The sequence below is a fragment of the Cebus imitator genome, unplaced genomic scaffold, assembly GCF_001604975.1.
Source record: "Cebus imitator isolate Cc_AM_T3 unplaced genomic scaffold, Cebus_imitator-1.0 Scaffold69, whole genome shotgun sequence".
Classification (NCBI taxonomy): Eukaryota; Metazoa; Chordata; class Mammalia; order Primates; family Cebidae; genus Cebus; species Cebus imitator.
In genome coordinates, this window is record NW_016107384.1 from 4495012 (window position 1) to 4510856 (window position 15845).

At 35.4% G+C, this 15845-nt stretch overlaps 1 protein-coding gene across 1 annotated transcript in view; it reads left to right on the plus strand.

The window, feature by feature from the left end:
- Positions 1-15845, plus strand: part of TTC6 (tetratricopeptide repeat domain 6) — a 247353-nt gene that overhangs the window by 61936 nt on the left and 169572 nt on the right. Inside the window, exon 4 of the mRNA XM_037739398.1 lies at positions 13144-13254. Coding sequence (XP_037595326.1) covers positions 13144-13254 — 111 coding nt within the window. The remainder of the gene's footprint in view (positions 1-13143; positions 13255-15845) is intronic.

Sequence of the window (15845 nt, forward strand, 5' to 3'; positions counted from 1 at the left end):
TCCATAGGTAGAAAATTGAAACTGGATTCTTTCCTCACACTATATATGAAAACTAACTCAAGATGAATTAAAAACTTAAATGTAAAACCCCAAAGTATAAAGACCCTAGAAGAACTAGGCAATACCATCAGGACATAGGTGTGGGCAAAGATTTCATGATAAAACTGCCAAAAGCAATTGCAACAAAAGCAAAAATTGACAAATGGGATCTAATTAAATGAAACAGCTATTGTACAGCAAAATAAACTATCATCAGAGTGAACAAAATTAGAGAAAGTTTTTGTAATCTATCCATCTGACAGAAGTCTAATATCCAGAGCCTACAAAGAACTTAAACGAATTTACAAGAAACAAACAACCCCATTAAAAAGTGGGTAAAGGGCATGAGCAGAAACTTCTCAAAAGAAGACATACATGTAGCTAACAAATATGAGAAAGAGATCAACACCACATATTATTAGAGAAATGCAAATCAAAACCACAATGAGATACCATCTCATGCCAGTTAGAATGGCTATTATTAAAAAAATCATAAAACAACAGATGCTGGAGAGGTTGTGGAGAAAAAGCAATGTTTTTACACAGTTGGTGGCAGTGTAAATTAGTTCAACCATTGTGGAAGACAGTGTGGCAATTCCTCAAAGACCTTGAGGCAGAAATACAATTTGATCCAGCAATCCCATTATGGGGTATATACCCAAAGGGATATAAATCACTTTGCTATAAAGATACATGCACAGAAATGTTCATTGCAGCACTGTTCACAATAGCAAAGACATGGAATCAACCTAAACGCCCATCAATGATAGACTGAACAAACAAATGTGGTACATATACACCATGGAATACTATGCAGCCATTTAAAGAATGAGATAATGTCCTTTGCAACGACATGGGTGGAGTTGAAAGCCATCATCCTCAGCAAACTAACGCAGGAACAGAAAACCAAACACCGCATGTCACTTATAAGTGGGAGCTGAATGATGAACACCAGATACATTGAGGGGGAACAACATACACTTGGGTCAGTCAGTGGGTATGGGGAGAGGAAGAGCATCAGGAAGAATAGCTAATAGATGCTGGTCTTAATACCTAGGTGATGAGATGATCTGTATAGCAAACCACCATGGCACATTTACCTATGTAACAAATCTGTACATCCTGCACATGTACCAATGAACTTAAAAGTTGAAGGAAAAAAAGGATGAACCGGCAAGATTAACCTTGAGCATCTTGAAGGAAAAGGGCTATGTGAGATGAACACAAGTTCAGCAGAGCAAAGCCGAACTTGTGATGAACTGGCTAGTTAATGTTTAGGGACTGTACCTCTCCTTAAGACCAGAATCACACTCTTTGTGATGAGATACTCAAACTCCATGGCTGTGCCAGGAACTGAGACTGACCTGGAAACAGCTAAATAAAGTTTGTCATCTGATGCACATGCCATAGCCTTGATTTAGCATTTCTTCTTTCCCCTCTTCTACCTCCAAATTACAGAGTTTACCCTATGGGAGCTAAATGACTATATGATTACTAAACAACACATGAAATGAATTCTAAATGTAAATTTGATTTTAGATCATCCATCTGTATTATACTGCAACTTGCAAAAGCAGTAATTTCCTGTGTTTCAGAGAGTCCTTGAGTCCTGTGGAGGGGTGAGGGCAGGAATGAGTAGGTGAGCTGTGGTCCTTCCAGCATCCTCCATCAACCTTCACCTGACTGCAACATGCCCCATCCATCTGCTTTATATGCTGGGCCTCCAAGTATGAATTTCTTGACAAATAGGTCCTTCCACTTAAAAAAAAAAAGGGTGAAAGCAGACAGGCTTATTGGTTTATGCCATGATCCCAGCACTTTGGGTAGCTAAAGTATAAGGGTCACTTGAGCCAGAAGTTTGAGACGCATCTGAGCAAAATATTGAGACCTGTCTCAAAAAAAAAAAAAAAAAAAAGATGAAAGCCACAGATGTAACGTCTAGTTTCAATATTCTTAATTCTCTAGTATCATAGCAGGTTCTTGGAGCAATGCAGGCAGAGTGCCTGGCCAGGCCACCGAGTAGATTCCTTGCTTCTCAGGGTGGCTCTCTTGTCAAACGACCCATGAACCCCCTTAGGAGAGAAAGGAAAGGAAAGTAAGGAAAGATACCCTCACAACTTATTTGCTCAGTCTGCGAAATCTATCCCCTTTTGTAATTTATTACCCATGTCCTCTGAGGGGATAGGTTGGGGAAGGACACCCAGCTCCTGTCCTGATAATGTCCACAACAGTTCAGGTCTCTCAGGGCTCCAAAGTTACACTGTGGGTTGGGACCAGGGCTGCATTTTGACTTTGGAGGGCTTCAGGCACTTTTGCCTTTGGGGCACTTCCCACCATAAAAATACTGAAAAAATTTTTTATCACTATGTTGGTGTAAAAGTAAATATTATCCAGGCAGATTTTAATATTACATATTCATTATTACTATATGTATTTTTATTATTTTTTTAAGTTTTTAAATTTGCCTATTATTGGACATTTATTGTTTTTAATTTTTCAGTTTTATAAATCACACTGTTTTCTTTTGATTTTAAAAGAAATTAAAAATAAAACATTTTTATGGGTCCTTAAAATACCATGGGCCGTAGACACTCTACCTACTGTGCCTACTAGGTAAGTCAACCCTGCTTGGGACAGGGAGATTAGGTTGGGGGAGTTCTTTCATAGTTTACTTATAGTACCCACGTTCTAATTTTGGTTCCCCATCCCCTGCCCAGGACATTAATACTATGGATCAGATATGAATCTCACTGGGGTGGAACTGGAGACACATCTGAGAGACAGAACTGCATCCGTTCCCAGAAGACCAAGGTTTTCATACGGGGCTCTGCTCATCAAGCCTAACTTCTTCATTTTTTGGGATGTTTTCCCAAGTGACTCTCCATTACTCATGCAAATGAGATTTTGGAAAGTCTATCCCATCAGACTTTGTCAGACATGCCCCAAAATGTTTGAATCCCGTTTAGAATCAAGTCAGGGCTCCCTATATTTCAAAAACTTTAGGGTTATCTTTATTAATCTTTTATTTTGATCTGTAAGAATACCTTTTAAAGATTAAGAATGAGAATAAGTGTTATTTATAAGCAGATATTCTTATTTCCACTGTCTGTGCCTTAGGTTAGGCCCTTATCAGCTTTCACTTGGATGTCTCCAGTACCAACTTTCAGTTTGTACTCACACTAAAGTTTATTCACCAGACACTAGTATTAATTTATTTTCTCACTGAAAATTTGGCTAGATAGCTACTGACTGCAGGAATAGATAGCATAAAGGGTTCTTCATAATTTGACCTTACTAGCCTTGTTTTTTTGCCTCCTATTTTATTCACCAGTTGTATCAGACAGTTAATGCTGTTTGACAAACTCTCAAAACTAAGGGCTTAGTACTGAACAATATTATTATAGCTCTCACCTTTGTGGATTGGCTGGAGTCAGTTAATCTAGGCTGGGTTCTATTCTGGCTGGAGACTTTAGCTTGGTCAGCTCTGTTCCATGTTGTACATCCAGACCAGGGACATCTATGCACTTTTATCCCTCTGGAACCAATGGTTTGACTAGGCATGCACTTCTCATAGTAACAGCAGAAGTTCAAGAGAGCAACCTGCAAACTCTTGAGTCCTAGGGTAGGAATTGACACATCATTACTTTTGCCCCATTTTACTGGCTAAAGCAATAAAATGGATAAATTGAGAGACAAATTGATACATCCAGAGTTAGGAGGCAAGAAAATAAACTTTGCCTCTTGATGGATAAAAAATGCAAAATCACATAGCAAAAGGTACGGATAGAGTGAGAGGTGAAGAGTTGAGGCCATTAATGCACTCTACCGTGCCAGCCATCAACTGAATTTTAAAATTTCCTGAATACACCATATATGTTTATGAAAGGGATGATAAGGATTCATTCCAGGTCATTGGGTCATGAGGAACCTTGGAAAGTTTGTTATTGCTAAAAGACTGTTATGATGCCTCCTGCTCCTGGGTTCTGTGACTTATTTGGTCCTTCCCCCACTGATTCTGTGAATCCAGACAGCCTTTCAATATCTTCTATGTGATGAGAGTCTGTTTCTGATACTTCCAACTGAAAACCTTAACTGAATCCCTTGATAACTTGAATAACCTCATTGCTTCTGCCCAAAGATTAACCTTTTTGCAAAGTGGGAGAAGGGAAATGAAATAAACGAATAATGTGGTAAAAGTTCCCACAACTTCATATAAATGAAATGAATGGAGTGATTTCTTTTTCAAATTAGAATCTGGCTGTGAGAAAAATCGTGTTAGAGAACCAAATCAGCAAACAATCATAGGGTTCATCACTACCCCTTGGAAGTACGGCTGGGGAGAGGGGGGGAGGGAGCCAATGTGAAGATGCTTTCCATCCTAACCTTGTTTGAGTGCAGCAAATGGCACGTGTGCACCTGCCCCAGGGGAATCGAAAGGATCTGAAAATCGATCTAAGCAGTGTTTTCAGTGCTCTTTGTATTCACTGGACACATTTAGTTTCTATTTTTCTCTTAAGAACTATTTTAAGGGAGTCCTGCCTTCTGTTCTAAATATAATATTCCCCCTCTTTGCCCTAATTCCTTGGTACAAATTTACTTTGTGCCTCTCTTACAACCTGCATTATTGTTTTTTATCTGCATATCAATATATCTGCTCATCTAGGCTGCGACTTACCTAAGTGATCAGAATAGACTTTTGTCTTTCTATTTTTAGTAGGATGGATCAAATGCATGCTGAATTTGTTTTATAAGACCATTAAAAGCCTGGAGGCAAGATTATTTGTCTTTTGCTTTTTTTATCCTTCACATCACCTCATATAATTCCTTAGACTTAGTTGTCACTCTATAAATAAATATTTGTTGAATGTTGTAAACAAAAATCTGCTTTCTCTTGGGGCTCTGAATTTTATTATTGAAGTATTTATTTATGTTATTAAATCCTCTGTGAGATTAGGAGGGTTAAGAGAATATTCTTATGGATTCTTCTGAAAATTTATTGTTTCCTCTCCCAGATCCATATGAGAAAAATTTGGAGGAAATGGTATTTAGTATGGAGAAGAGATAACTGATGACTGATTATTAATGCTCTTTCACAGGTGATATGAATCAGTCACTCTTCATCTTAGTTAGGGAAGATATATATATTCCCTAAAACATAAACATAAGTTAGATATTATTATATATAGGTTTCTGCTTGTTAGGGAATTTACAGTTTCTCTCATTAGCCTTGTTTAATAATAGGGCAAAAAACTATGTTCTTGATGTGGGCTTATGACAAGTCCTGCCTCTAGAAAGCTCTTCAATTTTTGGTAATTCTGTAGTTTTCACAAATAATGTAGCAAGGACACATGGAATGTGTCTTTCAAAGTTACTAACAATATAGTGAAATGATAGATAATTAAATATATTTCATGATATTTGGGATAATTATGTGGGACAAAGGAGAGCATATTAAGTATTACACAGTATGTAATGTTAACACATGTACTTTGTGTTTCTCCTAAGGATCTAGCACAAATTACCTCAATTTTTTTTTTTTTTTTTTGAGAGCCAGTCCTACTCTGTTGCCCAGGCTGGAGTGCTGCAGTGGTGCAATTGTGGCTCACTGCAAACTTCACCTCCTGGGTTCAAGTGATTCTTGTGCCTCAGCCTTCTGAGTAGCTGGGATTACAGGTGTCCACCACCACACCCAGCTAATTTTTGTATTTTTAGTATAGACAGGGCTTTACCATGTTGACCAGGCTGGTCTCAAACTCCTGACCTCAAGTGATCCGCCTGCCTCAGCCTCCCAAAGTGCTGGGATTACAGGTGTGAGATGCTGTGCTGAGCCAAACTACCCCACTTTTTAATTTAATTGCTTTTTTTGTAAAGCAATATGTATCTTTTAAAAATGCTCAGAAAAATTATGCAATAATAGGTAATAAGGAAGAATCACATACCTAAATAATAAAAATTATGGGATTTTGAGGTATTAGGTTCTTTATGAAATGCCATTAAATATCTGAAGAGCTAGAATTTTAGACCCCTTTTAAAGTTATTTATTTCTGTGCAACAAATCATTCCAAAATTTAGCAGCTTAAAACAATGAACATTTATTTCACAAAGTTTTTGTGAGTAGGGAATCTTGGAGCAACTTACCTATGTAATTCTCACCTGTGGGGCTGTGTCAAGATCCTATCTGGGGCTTCTATCATTTGAAGACTTGATTGGGACTGAGGAATCTGCTTCCAGGAAGCTTCAGTTGTAAGACTGGTAGTTTGATGCTGGTTGTTGGCAGGAGACCTCCCCATAGGACTGCTTAAGTGTTGTATGGCGTGGCAGATGGCCTCCCCTAGGATGAGTGATCTAAGAGACAGCAATGATGTTTTGAAGTTGCCATAAATATTTTAAAATAGCCACACACTGTAATTTCTGCTATATCTTATTGATTTTACATGTCTGCCTTATTCATTGAGGAGGGAATCATTGGGGATCATCTTGGGCAATGGTTGCCAGAGCCTTTTTACAATCAGATCTGCAAGTGGTACTACAAATGTTTTTGTTGAACATCAGGATAGGTGAACTGTGTATTAATTTGTTGAGTTTTATATTAGTTAACATTAGTTAACATTTTTGAATGGTTTTACAATGGAAAACATTTAAGAAAATGATGAAATTTATTATTTGATTCCAGAACAGCAAAAACAGTGTTTTTGAGATGTACTGTCATTTGAGAAGACATAACAAATATGTTTTCATACTTCCTCAGTGATATGGCTAGGCTCTATATCTCCACCCAAATCTCATCTTGAATTGTAATCCCCACGTGTTGAGGGAGTGTCCAGTAATCCCCATGTATTGAGGAAGGGAAGTGATTGGATTGTGGGGGTGGTTCCCTCATTCTGTTCTCGTGATAGTGAGTGAATTCTTATGAGATCTGATGGTTTTATAAATGGTAGTTTTTCCTGTGTGTTCACACTGTCCTCCTGCTTTGTGAAGATGGTGCTTTTTTCACCTTCCATCATGACTGTGAGTTTCCTGACACATCCCCAGCAATGCAGAACTGTGAGTCAATTAAACCTCTTTTCTTCATAAATTACCTAGTCTTGGGCAGTTCTTTATAGCAGTGTAAAAACAGACTAATACACTCAGTGTGTGTTTTGGGAATTTTAGTTTTATGAAATACTGTTGACTAAATAAACAAAAGAGGCATATGAACTTTCAAAATTCATTGATATAGATGCATAATTATTTTCAGGTGCTCTTATATTAAAATATGAGATAAGAACTGCATTCCCCCTCCCTCTATCCCTTGACCCAGAACCACATTTATTTTTCACTAGCATAACTAAAACTGGTACATTCTCTGATATTTGTACCCTTATCCTCATCTCTCTAAATAAATTAGATTTCTATTGAACTTGGAGCCTGTGCATAATAATTATGCTTGATTAAATATACTGCTTTGCATTTTGAAAAACATTATTCCTAGTCTGCTGTTTTCATCTCTCTAACTAACTGAAACTTCTTGAGGGAGAGAATCTTGACTTACATTTCTCTTGGATTCCTAGTCCTGGAGGGCTGTGGCACAGTGCTGCTTGCATAGCACATCATAACTCACTAAACAGTTGGTACATAATTCAAAGGGATGAATTTGACATAACTGACGTAGCAGATGCCATAACCTAGAGTCAGGCATGTTAATTTAAATTTCTCCACAGCCTTCTGAAATGAAAATTCTGGATCTTCTATTGTCTTTTCTAATATGAATGACAAGGAATAAAGAATGGTGTATTGCCCAACCATAGGCTTTATCATATTCTGGCAATATTTTTCTGATTGCATTGCATCTGTTTTAGATGACCTGATTTAAACAAGCTTTTCATGAATGCCTCATTTTTTTCCTTTTTTACATAGCAGCATCGTTCATAATAGCCAAAAAGTATAAATAAGCCAAATGCCCATAATTAATGAAAACATAAACAAAATGTGGTATATAATTTGCCATAAAAAGAAATAGAGTACTGATACATGATACAACATAGATGAACCTTGAAAACGTTAAGCTAAATGAAAGAAGCCAGATTTTAAAAAATGCCAAATATTGTTTGATTCTAGGTATATAAAATGTCCAGAATAGACAAATCCATACAGACAAAAAGTAGATTATTTTGTTTGCTAGGGGCTGGAGGAAGGGAAGAATGGGTAGTAACTGCTAATGGATTTAGGATTTCTTTTTGCGGTGTTGAAAATATTCTGGAATTAGAAAGGGATGATGATTGTACCACTTTGTAAATATTACTAAAACCACTGAATTGTATATTTTAAGGGTAAACTTTATGGCTTGTAAATTATTTCTCAATAAAGGAGTAAAGAATATGGGTATTATAACCTATTTATATTGAATTTCTAAAAGAAGATTTCGTATTCTGCTGAAAGGTGATAGGACCCAGTATACATATATAACCAGTATATATATATATATCTATATATATATAGATCTCTCTATCTATCTATCTATCTATATAAATATAGATAGATATGTGTGTGTGTGTATATATATATATATATATATATATATATATTTTATAGCCAAAAACTTTGTTTCAAAACATCATTCTCACTATAGTTATAAAACAGAAAACAAAACTAAATAATTTTTTAAATGTAAATATATTTAAAACATTAAAACACCTAAGAAATGCAATTTATACATATGAAAAAGTAAAATATTTTATGCATAACAAGTAGTTGCAATATTATCCATAAGCAGCAGTTAGCATTTATTTTCCCCATGTTTTGGTTTAATACCATAGTGTAGTGGTAGTTCGTTCTTTTCAAGGAAATTAGAGAGTACATATAACATATTATGAGTAGGTTATAGAAGACTGTATCATTGGAAAATTAATTCCAAGTAACAGCATTTCCTCTAAAAACACATCTATTATTAATTTGTTTTAAACTAGCAGATAACAAAATGAGGCTATAATTTATTAAGTCCAAGATATATAGTCAACTTGCATAAAATTACATATAGCATTTAAAAAAATCTATTTCTAAAATATCAGTAATTCAGGCAATTGGGATTTCCACAGGAGAGAAATTGCCATTAATTTTCTTTTTATGAAGAAAAGTCAAGCCACATTTTAGTATTACATACTTTACGGATGAATAGTTTGAAATTAAAATATCTAAAAAGAGTTGTCAGTACTTTTATTTGTATATGAACTTTAAATTCTTTTAACATAGGATGTTTAATGACTGGAACAATTTTTGTTGCTTTTTCACCTAGTATGGAGTACATAAATATGTAGTTGTGATATTTTGTGTTGAAATATTGGCATGTTAGTCTACTTGGCCCTTTAATTAGGAAATATAAAGATGGTAGAGTCAGATGGAAAATGAATAGTGAATCATGGAGGAGGAGAAAACATAGCTCAGTACTTTGACTAGAGGCAGCTGGGAAAGTGACGTCCCATAGCATTTGCTGTTCTACAAAGTACAGAGACAAGTAGTTAAAAAGGGAGGATCTAGAAGAAGCCTCATTTTTTTTTTCTAAAAGCACTGTAGTTTTCTTGTGTAGAGTAGCTATCAGAGAAGTGATATTAAAAAGTAAGACATTTTACTTGAAACCCAATAATTTTGTGTTTCTGGAACTATTGTAGTTTTTGAACAGGTTTAAGTAATGGACTATGTTCTGTTGGGACTTTGTGGGAAAGATGCTATATACATTTAGTTTTAGATGATGCCCGTAGCCATTTTGATGTTTAAATTTATGTGGCAGCCATTCAGATTCCCTTTTTTGTTGTTCATTTTAAAATCATATTTTTAGAACTTACAGATCTATGGACTACAGGGTCCAGTCATCCAGACCAATCATATACATATTTAATTTAAAAAGTCACAATGGGAAAGAATGGATGTCAGGCAGCCCTGATATACTCTTGTGCCTGTAAGGAGGATTCCAGAGACCACTGCCATTGGGGTTTTGCCTGTAGGAAGCAAGAGAAAGTCAATGCAGATCAGGACAGTTTCTCAAGAAAGTATCCTGTGTGGGCAATACATACATTTAGGGCCATACAATGCCTTTTCTTTCCTTCTTTCTAAATCTTAAACTTTATAGTAAGTTATTTAAAGGCAATGCAGCTTGACTAAGTGCTGATGAATATAAAGAGTATATTTTAGAAACACTGTTTTGGCCCATGCTATTTGGACCAGTGTCATTTGGGGAGAACCTGGATTGCATGACAAAGGGTAGAGGGCAGCTGCTCTCTCTACCCCTTCTTTTAATGGTGATTGAGAAAATACTGGGCCTGCCTAACAGACCACAGGAACACTGCTGCTTCTGTTGCTGTCCATCTGCTTGAAGCAGTTCAGGGGAAAGACCATGTGCTCTATTTGTTTTGAATACTTCATAGCACCCTTTAAGCCTCAAAGCTTTGGCTTCAACGTCTGGAAAAATTTGGCCATCCTTTGGGTTTTACTGATCCTTTAAGGCCCTTCTAGCTCGGACATTTTGGATTCTGTTGCATGCCATTGATAGAAACAGCTCTATGAAACACATAAAAAAATGTATCCAGGATTGTGAAGCTGGAATGCTTACAGGTTTATAAATTTTCAATTATATATGGAGTTAAAAAATTTGTTAAACACTTTGACAGACTGTGGAGGATGTAGAAATATACTACTAGTTACAGTATACAACTCAGGGAGACAAGGTAGAATTAATACAAGTTAAACAAAATACTAGTTGTGTTACTTAAAATTTTTCTTTTTGATTTTTTTTCTTAGTCCAAAATCCAAGTTTTCTGATTCAAGGCAATTTTTATGTCTCAGTCAATTTTTTGTTTTCCTCATGTTTCCTAAGGCACTATTTTGGTAGTTTATAATTTTTGTTGCTTTCATGATTTTGTTCTTTTTCTTATTTTCTAAATTTCTGAATTTGGTTTTGATGAATTGATTTTCCATCTGAATAACTCTACAGATTATTTTGGGAATTTTAGGTATATAATCATAGCCTCCTCAAGTAACAGGTATGTGGTTAATTCATTTCTTATAATTATGTTATTTTCTGTTTCATATCTAGAATTTCCAGTATAGTATCAAATTATGATGGTGCCAATAGACATCCTTATTTTGCTTTTTTATTTTAATGTGAATAATAACTATTATTATGTATAAGACACTTTCTGTTTGTATGTATTATATCATTTCATCCTCATAATAAGCATATGATGTATGTGCTGTTATTATTCCCATTTTACAAAATTGAGAGATTGAATAATTTGCTTGAGAATGTCCTAAGGCAACTGAAGTCAAGATTTGAAACCAAAAGCATAATATGTGTGCTCAACCACTTTATCATTTCACCTTCACCTGAGACTACCATGTGATTTTCACTTGAGAGTACCATGAAGATCATTGTATGTTTTACGCTTTAATTATAAATTAGTGGATTTCCTAATGTTGAATAAAGTGCATTTTTTTTACTCTCACCTGTTACCTCTACATCCATTTGTGTTTCTTTGTGCTTAAACTTTAGATCCAGCACTAACAAAATATTATTGTAAATAAAACTTTTTTTTATATTACACATCTTTTTTAACATGTCAAGTGTGAAATTTATTTCACACTGGCTTTACTAGACTTTAGGCAAACAAAAATAAACGTGTGTGTCATTGGGCAACATATTAACTATCACAAATAAATTTTATGGCTATATTAGTTAAAAATGTCTAAGGAGCAGGGAAATTACATTTGTTATGTACCTACTATTTTCAAGTGCTCATCACATCCAATTACTTTTTTTGTACACGGAGATGAATTCACATAATGTAAAATTAATCATCTTACAGTGCACAATTACATCAAATGTTGATGTAAGCGGCACCAACATTTACAATGTTGAGCAGCCATCACCTTCATTTAGTTTCAAAACCATTCCATCTTTCCAAAAGGATATTCTGTACACATTAAACAGTCATTCCCCATTCCCCATCCTCAACAAGTTGGCTTTCTTCTCTATAGATTTTACTATTCTATTCTCTATAGATTTTACATCTATAGATGTTTCACATAAATTGAATTATACAATTTATGACCTGTGGTATCTGGCTCCTTTCAATTAGTGTAATGTTTTCAAGATTCATCCAACATCGTGGCGTACATCAGTACTTTCTTGGTTGGATGGTATTCCACTGTATGGATATACCAAATTTGTTTATCCATTCATCCATGAATAGACATTTGGCTTGTTTCCACCTATTGACTATTGCTATAGTATCATTGTACAAATACCTATTGAAATAGCTTTTTTGGGGGGCATACTCGTAAAAGGGGAATTGATGGGTTGATTGGTAATAGTATGTAAGTTTTGAGGAACCAGCAAACTTTTCCACAGTGGCTGCACCATTTTAAAGTAGAAAATAACAAGAGAAGGAAGCTTCAAAGGAAATATGCTGATTATTCAGCTTAAGAATTTCACTCCCTTCCTTCCTCTTCCTACAACTTGTAAGTGTCCTGGCCACCCCACTATAAGTGAGAATATAATCACAGGAGATAAATAGACAACAAATTTTTATTTCTATATATTTAAAAAGTGGGCAAAGTATTTTTGACATTTCTCCAAAGAAGATAGTCAAAAGCCAATAAGCACATGAAAAGATGACCAACACAAATAATCAGGGAAATACAAATCAAAATTACAATGAGATGCTATTTTGTACCCACTAGGATGATTATAATTGAAAAAAAAACCCGAAAATAATAATACTTGACAAGGATGCAGAGAAACTGGAATCCTTGTATGCTGCTAGCAGAAATGTATTTTTAGTAGAGATGGGGTTTCACTATGTTGGTCAGGCTTGTCTCAAATTCCTCACCTCAGGTTATTTGCCCAACTTGGCCTCCAAAAGTACTGGGATTACAGGTGTGAGCCACTGCACCCTGCCTTTATTGTTTTTTGCTGTATGTATTTACTGCATGTGATTGACTAGCTTATATGTCTCTATTTCTCATTTACTACATGAAATGAGAAATAGAGACATAATAGCGTTTTAGTATAATGAATGATGCACCTCAAAGATTTTAAAAATTGGCATCATTTTGTTTCCTTTTCTCCTTAAGGATATTTCTCTAATGGGAAAAACGTACCTCAAAACATCATCTATGCAAGCAGAAACACCTCAGATACAAGCAGAGCATAGATTCCAGATGGGTGCTGAGGAATCGCAAATGGTAAAGTCTTTAATAAAAATCCTCCTTGCCTCTGTTAAAGTAACAGGATGCTTCCTATTGCTTGAATGTTTATATGGAGAGCTTAAAAAATTCCTCTGATGTATTTTAGAGGTGTGTTTACCTGTGAGCACATCTAACTCAATGCCATCCTGGGAATCTTGGCCATTTTGGCTCACTGTTGCTGGCTTCCATGGACCTTTTGAGCTAAGACCCCTAACTCTTTTTAGAAGGGTAAGATTTTAACAATTCTGATTTAGAGACATTTAGATCTAGAAGGTAGGTGGATCATTAATTAAAAGTTGTTAGCTTCTAAGAAAGTATTAATTTCCTCTGTATTCAGCTCAAAGAATTGTTAAAAGCATTGCAAGGGAAGAATTTGGTTGAGAAATGTGGACAGTTGGTGACAGAAATTTTTTTGGGAAATAAAGTTTTATTTTTATCCATCACTGGCAAAATAACCATTGGATTCAAAGCAATCTGGTATATATTCCCTGTGAATGGACAGTGTCTCCCTGTGTATAGAAACCCACATTTATATAGAAAAGTGAGAGCCTTATGGTTCCTCTATGAAGAATTGCTAAAATGTTATTAAATAACGTGCTCCTTTGGTTCTTGAAAATATGACCCCCACATATATAAAATTGTGATCATATTTCATTTTTAGGTTAACATATCATGTTCAGAAAGTACATGGAATTTTTTCTTTTCATGAAAGCTATGGATCCTGTGATGTTAGAGTTATCACAAATGGTATAACTACTAGAGTTCGAGATGCTTTGGGGCCATATCTTTTTCTCCTTTGTATTCCCATCACCTGCCTTATGACCCAGCACGAGCTGGTACCGGTAGCCCTTTGTAATAGTATGTGGATATATCAATTGTGAAGCCTTATCACATATGCTATGGGCTTAACACTGACATTGACAGAGCTGCCTTTATGTGACACCATTTACAAGTAGATATCAAAACTTCTGACCTCGAAGCCTCTAACAGGTATAGTAAACTAAAACCACAAGATCAGTTAGGTTTAGCCAAATAGAAATCTTCATTAATAGAATAAACTTAATACCATTCACTACGATCATGTAAAGTATAAGGAAAGATACTATTTTGAAGGAAACTGTGAAAAAGGCCCACAATCAGGTACCTAGCTTAAATATCATCTTGATTATTTAAAATAAATATTTAAGCAAAAAGATTAATTTCTTTGTAATTCTACTGGAACCATTCCTTTAGCGTTGACATTTACAGGCAATCACTGGACCTCTTTTGGCCTCTGGCTTTTTATGAGGAAGCGGACCACTTCTTTAGAGGTAAAATGCCTTTCGACTTGGTACCTGGTCATGGTAGAAAGGCTCCTCTATGGTGTCTTTTATTCCAGACACATTTTGTGGAGTGCCCACTCTGTACCAGACAACAGAACTCTATCTGCCCTACTTGCCCCTTAGATTGCCCTAGAAGTTTACCCTGGTAGTTCCTGGGCTGAGATTTGTCTGGGCAGCACTGGTCAGCACACTCCCTTTCTGGGGGGACCTGCTCTTTCTAAGTGTCACCTGGCTCTTACTCTCAGTACATGGTGGCCTCAGTCATGAGCATCTCAACGCCACAAGCCAGAGCTTTCTTAGTTCTTTGATGCAACTTGTTTCTTTTTAAAAAGAAGCCTTCTTAATGGAATACCTTTTGAGTACACATCATTTTGAATATAACAGTTTTTTATCATGGTGAGTGATGATTTCCTTACATATTTACCAAAAAAATCACAGAATTAATTCCTTCACTGCTTTTCCTATTATGTGCTAGGTATTGTTTCAGACATGGTTGATGCAAAGATAGAAAAGACAGCTCTTGCCCTGGAGAGACTCATTTAGGGAGTGGGTCAGTTTATAAAGAGACAAAGTACACTGCTATTTAATGGGTGTTCTAATAGAGATTACATAGCAGAGAAAAATTGAAATAATTTCATTTATTTATACATAAATAATTACAGTGTATATAATGTGCTAAGTGCTTGAGATATAAAAGATAAAGTGAGACACAATTAATTTCTTTTTAAAGGAATCCTCAAACTTTAAAGTTTTGAAGGACTCACAGTTTTAGTTTCAGGACACCTGTACACTTTAAAAAATTACTTTTAGGATCTAATGAGAATTTTTGTTTCTGTGGATCATATCAACCAATTTTAACCATATTCAAAACTAAAACTGACAAAAATTTTAAATATGTATTCACTCATTTAAAATAATAAGCTAATTATATATTAATATAAGAACATAGTTTTTAGACAAATATCCAAAACAAAACAATTTGAGTGAAAAGAGTAGAATTGTCATACATTTGTTGTAAATCTACTCTGATTTAATAGAGAAACTAGATTCTTGTATCTGCTTTGGCATTCAGGCTGTAATGTGTTCTTTTGGTTGAAGTATGTTAAGTAAATCTGATCTCTTACAGAAAGGGAGAAATATTTCAATTGCCTTTTTATATACTTATGGGTAATCTTGCACCACAACTCCACAAGTGGAGGTTTTGTTTCTCTCCTCTCCTCTCCTCTCCTCTCCTCTCCTCTCCTCTCCTCTCCTCTCCTCTCCTCT